The following is a 6262-nucleotide window of genomic DNA, read 5'->3' as shown; positions in this document are numbered from 1 at the left end:
TGGTCCCTAGGTGTTTTTTATGCAATTTGACAAGTGAAACTAACAGCCACCTCTTCTTGCACTGTAATTACACTGCTCAAATCTGGAATTTGTTCCTTAGCATCTCAAATCTGAATTGGACAATGCCAGAACGTACATCAAACGTGTTGAAGAGCTGGGTAAGGAGAGGGGGTACCAAGAGCCAGAAGAGATGGTGGAGGTTAATACCATCATGTATATGGTGGTCAATCTGGAAGGAAAGGAACAGTAGATGTTTTGACAATAGATCCAATTCCATACACAAGGTCAAATGGAATTGTATAGTATCTCTACTTTTTTGGTGTAAACAGTTGTGTATAGTAGATACAGATCAGATTGTAGATTTGATAGGAAGTTTGTAATTGACACTTTTTGGTGGTGGCCAGCATGCCCTTAATGCTGAAGAATACAACCTTACCAGTTTCAAAAAAAAAAAAAAAGGAAATCACAAAAAAGAAGATTACCACCACTCGTTTCTCCAACCACCCCTCAAGTCGCCGTCAGACTGCTGGACTATTATTTGACCACTATTACAGACCCCAAGACACCCTTCTCTTTGATCCCCTCCAACAGCTCCCATCACTAGCTGATGCCATAGAAGCCGGAAAAGGGTTGTTTCTCGGTGTAGTTTTTACTGTAGCAGAAGAGCACCATTTTCTTCCTTCTGCACCAGGTTCATCTGACGTCTTCCAGCAAACTGTAATTATCGTCCTTAACTTGCTTTTAGAGTCCCTCTTTTCTCCGAGACTCGTGCATCACAATGGCTCTAGTCTCATTTACTGGTGCTGCCATTTCATTCCCCTTTTGGGACTTGTCAAAAACTGCATTGATGATGTCCTCAAGTTCTGTGATATCTTCATCTGGGATTTGCTCCACTATTGGACAAGCCTCTGCCATTCCTCACCCGTGTCTCTACAATACACGGATTAAGAGACAACTCTTCAGATTGGATATTGATCTTAAGAGCCATAGTGGCTTAACTTTCCCAACTAAATTAATCCTTAATAAACCTTGCAATTCCATTGGGAATTCTGATATCAACATCAAAAATTTCTGTGGTAACACAGTCCATGGCATCAAGGACAAGAGAGATGATAGCGGAATCCTGTGTATCTTTCAGTTGGTGGGTGTTCTTTAGAGAAAAGTGGGGAGTGGGAGGATGTGTTTTGTCAAGGGGTGGTGGTGGTGGAGGTGGTTGGGCTGTAAAAAAGGAAGATTAAAAACAAAGAAAATGAATAATAAATAATAAGGTTGGGACTTGGGACTTCCATGTTGGAGGTCTCAAGTTCGAAACCCCTTGCCAGCGAAAGCAAGGGATTTGCCTTCTGGGTCGAGCTCGTCGCACCAGGCTTGCCTAGTGCGGGTTACCTCTCCTATGTGGTTTGCGAGCTATTGCATAGGAGCGGGGGTTTTACCCTGTGCGCACCCAAAGGGTAGCGGCTGCGGGTTTTCCTTGCCATCAAAAAAAAAAAAAAAAATAAGATGAAAAATATTTAGACTGTTGGATCATTTGATTAAATCTGACCATCCATTTTGTCAATCTTTTTTAAGTTAAACCTCTTCATGTGTTAGAAATGTTGAAAAAAAACGTTTGCTACGTGTCAAAATTTGCGGTGGTGGTGGGGTACTAGCTACGGAATTTCAAGTTAAGATGTGTAAGAGGGGTGTGTAATCTCAACTAATTGGTATTGCCTATAGAAAATTAATGCTGCTCTTAGCCTCACTATAACATAGATGCAATGATGCATGCTAAACACATTTATACCTACCCCCCAGCGTATCAGTCGTTTGCATAATAGTTAGTGCTCTTAGACTAATTGCACCACACCCAATGATATAAAAAAACGAAGCTTCTATGTAAATTGGAGGCAACCTGTAGTTAAAACTTTATGAGTACATTATATTAACACCAGATATACAAGCAACACCATTCTTGTGCTTTCTTTCTCCAATCCTTGTTTACCTTCATTTTCTTTTCTTTTGTCCTCAAAATGGAGTTCTTTTTGTGCTATTTATGTTGCTTATTATGGATCACCAAATATTTTCATTTTGCTTTTTGGATCAATGCATCCTAGACTTCATTGGGCTGTAACTTCCTGAACTAGGGCCTGATTTTGGCATACCTCCTTCTCAACAATTATTGCGGCGGAAGCTTCTTTCAGTTCTGAGTGACTCTGGCAAAGGATCCTCAATCATTGATAATATATCCATAGCAAGGAGATATGCTGCTGAATTGTCCCATACAATTCCAGTATCATCTGACGATGAAGCTCTTTCAAAAGCCATTAAAGAGGTGAGTCAAAAGAATCTAATTTGTTATATTGTTCAAAAGCAGACTGATTAAGAATCTGAAAGCTCTCACTATACTGGCATCACTTCTCTTGATAGGTCAGAAATGATAAGGTACAGTTTATCTGGACGCAATTTGCAGAGCTATATGCATATTTGAGGAAGCAAGCAGATGACTCTGAGGAGCTAAATAAAAAATTAGCAGAAATGATAGCATTGATGACATGTGAGAAACAGTCTAATTCCAGAAAAAGCATCAAATTTGATGTCACTCCCGAACTGAAGGATATATTAGGCCGCATGAATCGCAGAGTCAGGAGCATTTACTCCAATCTTCCTCTAAATGCTATGCTTATTATTTGCACTGGTCATGGAAACACTGCAATAGTTCAAAGGTACCTTTTAACTAAACAATGTTAGTCATTTACTGGGTTTTAGAGTCAAGATTTAGTTTAGCCTCTATATTCGGATGGCTGGCCTTGTCTAAATTTTGGGACATCCCTCATAATTTTTGATAGCTAAATGACATTTATTGACAAAATTGAGAATCATTCATGTATAGGAATATAAAAGTTAATTTATCATAGTTTAGCATCAACTTGCATGAAAAAGTGCTTCTTTATTCACGCTGATTTCATGAATCCAAGGTCATAGTTCATGTCTGTTAGAATAGAAATAAGTATTTCCTACTTAGAATAGAAATAGGAATAGGAATAGGAATAGGAATAAGAATAGGAATCCTAGTTGGAAAAGGATTCCAATGTAATGTCTATAAATAGGGTCTCAATGTAACTATTTAGACACACAATTCAATAATATTTTTCATATATATTTCTCACATGGTATCAGGGCATTGGTGAGAACAAACAAGTCACCGTATGTCTCTGTCAATTTCCGGTGACTGTTGGGTCTGATTTTGTTATTCTTTTTTCTTTCTGTGGGTGTTGTGCGAAAACCAACACCACCACGAGGCTCGGAAAGCCCCCGCGACCAAACCCCAGCCAAAACCACCGGAAAACACCACCCCACGCGCTCTCACGCGCCGATCGGAGGTGGCAGTTTCCGGCGAGTTCTGTCTCACGCGCCGGCGCGTGAGACCTTTTCTGATCATATTTTTTGAGATTTTTTTTGACAGTTGGGGTCGTCCAGCCATTCCGACCAGGCCCATACTGTTTTTGACCAGATCCGATCGCCGGAATTAGGGTTCCGGCTATTTCCGGGCAGTTTCCGGCGACTTTTCTTTGAGATTTGAATTTTCCGAGACAAATTTAGCATAATGTCTTTTGGGTGTGATGTTTTTGGTTCCAAAAATATGGGGATTGGAAGTTCTAGCCCTATAATCACTTCAGAACTTTTATTGGGAAGTTCAAACTATTTATCTTGGGCTTCCTCGGTTGAGCTGTGGTGCAAGGGTCAAGGTGTCCAAGATCACTTAATGAACAAGGCTTATGAGGTAGATGTAAAGGCAAAGACTAGTGAGGAAGATGGAAAAGCCAAAGCACAATGGGAGAAAGTAGATGCTCAATTATGTAGTCTCCTATGGCGTTCTATTGATTCCAAGTTGATGCCCTTGTTTCGCCCATTCCAGACGTGTTATACAGTTTGGGAAAAGGCTCGTGCTTTATACACTAATGACATATCTCGATTCTATGATGTGATATCTCGATTGACCAACTTAAAGAAACAAGAATCCGATATGTCTACTTACTTGGGACAGGTACAGGCAGTCATGGAGGAATTTGACACATTAATGCCAGTTACTACGAATGTGGAAAAACAACAAGAACACAGACAAACATTGTTTCTAGTTCTTACTCTTGCTGGACTTCCTCCTGATCATGATTCTGTACGTGATCAGATTTTAGCTAGCCCTACAGTTCCTACAATCGATGAATTATTCTCTCGTCTCCTTCGTCTTGCGGCACCTCCCAGTCACAAGGTAGTTTCATCACCCACTGTTGACTCATCTATTCTCGCATCTCAAACCTTTGAAAAGCGTACATATCAATCTATGGAGAATCGGCGAGGGGGAGGGCGTTTTGGGAAACCTCGATCCAAGTGTAGTCATTGTCATAAGCCTGGACACACTCGTGATATATGTTATATTTTGCATGGTCCACCACCCAGTTATGATCCTATTGTTCTAAAGGAATATAATGAGTTCCTTCGAAATCGCGCAAGTAAACAGACATCTCCACCAGTAGCATATGGTGCTCAACCTAATCAACCATCCAATAATGCTCATATTGCTCAGACAGAATATGATGAGTTCCTTCAGTATCGTGCAAATAAGCAAACGTCTCCACAAGTAGTTTCGGTTGCACAACCTGATGTCTCTGTTGCGGGTAATTCTTTTGCTTGTGTGTCGCAATCTAGTACTCTTGGAACATGGGTCATGGACTCTGGGGCTTCTGATCATATCTCTGGTAATAAATCACTTTTATCCGATATTGTTTATTCACAATCTCTTCCAGCTATTACTTTAGCCAATGTGATCCAAACCAAACCAAAAGGGGTTGGAAAAGCCAAACCCCTATCTTCTGTCACCCTAGACTCTGTTCTTTATGTCCCTGGTTCTCCTTTTAATCTAGCATCTGTTAGTCGTTTGACGAAAGCCCTACATTGTAGCATAACTTTTTTCGATGATTTTTTTCTCATGCAGGACCGCAGTACGGGACAAATGATTGGAACAGGACATGAATCACAAGGCCTTTACTATCTTACCTCTTCAAATTCCATAGCAGCATGCTCCATTACAGATTCCCCAGATTTAATTCACAAACGTTTGGGACATCCGAGTCTATCCAAACTGCAAAAGATGGTGCCTAGTTTGTCTAGTTTATCCACATTAGATTGTGAGTCGTGTCAACTTGGGAAACACACTCGTGCTACGTTTTCTCGTAGTACTGAGAGTCGTTCAGAGTCTATTTTTTCATTAGTTCATTCTGATATTTGGGGTCCTAGTAGAGTCAGTTCCACCTTAGGATTTCGTTATTTTGTTAGTTTCATTGATGATTATTCAAAATGTACTTGGGTTTTCTTAATGAAAGATCGTTCTGAGTTATTTTCTATTTTCAAAAGTTTCTTTGCTAAAATACAAAATCAGTTTGGTGTTTCTATTCGTACTTTTCGTAGTGATAATGCCTTAGAATACTTATCCTCCCAATTTCAGGAGTTTATGACTCACCAAGGCATTATTCACTAGACTACTTGTCCATATACCCCTCAACAAAATGGTGTAGTTGAAAGAAAAAATCGGCATCTTATTGAGACCGCTCGTACTCTTCTCCTTGAATCCAATGTTCCACTGCGTTTTTGGGGAGATGCAGTTCTTACGTCTTGTTATTTGATAAATAGAATGCCCTTTTCTTCTATTCAGAATCAGGTTCCCCATTCCATACTGTTTCCTCAGTCATATCTCTATCCTATCCCTCCTCGTGTCTTTGGGAGCACATGCTTTGTTCATAACTTAGCCCCAGGAAAAGATAAATTAGCTCCTCGTGCCCTCAAATGTATCTTTCTTGGTTACTCTCGAGTCCAAAAAGGGTATCGTTGTTATTCACATGATCTTCATCGATACCTTATGTCCGCTGATGTTACATTTTTTGAGTCTCAACCTTACTATACATCTTCTGATCATCCTGATGTCTCTATGGTCTTACCCATACCTCAGGTTTTACCTGTGCCAACCTTTGAGGAATCTACGGTTACTTCTACATCTCCAGTTGTAGTGCCACCACTACTAACTTATCATCGTCGTCCACGTCCAACCCTAGTCCCAGATGATTCATGTCATGTGTCGGACCCTGCTCCTATTGCGGACTTGCCTCCTCCTAGCCAACCGCTTGCACTTCAAAAAGGTATACGATCCACTCGAAATACTAACCCACATTATACCTTCTTAAGTTATCATCGTCTATCATCACCCCATTATGCATTTGTGTCGTCTTTGTCC

At 40.4% G+C, this 6262-nt stretch overlaps 1 protein-coding gene across 1 annotated transcript in view; it reads left to right on the top strand.

The window, feature by feature from the left end:
* The window catches only part of LOC125850559 (small RNA degrading nuclease 5), a 24230-nt gene that overhangs the window by 14786 nt on the left and 3182 nt on the right, over positions 1–6262 (top strand). Inside the window, exons 12-13 of the mRNA XM_049530420.1 lie at positions 2124–2311; positions 2407–2702. Coding sequence (XP_049386377.1) covers positions 2124–2311; positions 2407–2702 — 484 coding nt within the window. The remainder of the gene's footprint in view (positions 1–2123; positions 2312–2406; positions 2703–6262) is intronic.

This window comes from Solanum stenotomum, unplaced genomic scaffold (genome assembly GCF_019186545.1).
Source record: "Solanum stenotomum isolate F172 unplaced genomic scaffold, ASM1918654v1 scaffold17555, whole genome shotgun sequence".
NCBI lineage: Eukaryota > Viridiplantae > Streptophyta > Magnoliopsida > Solanales > Solanaceae > Solanum > Solanum stenotomum.
The sequence above is the reverse complement of the archived record's forward strand: the minus strand, read 5'-3'. Positions and strand labels throughout refer to the sequence as shown.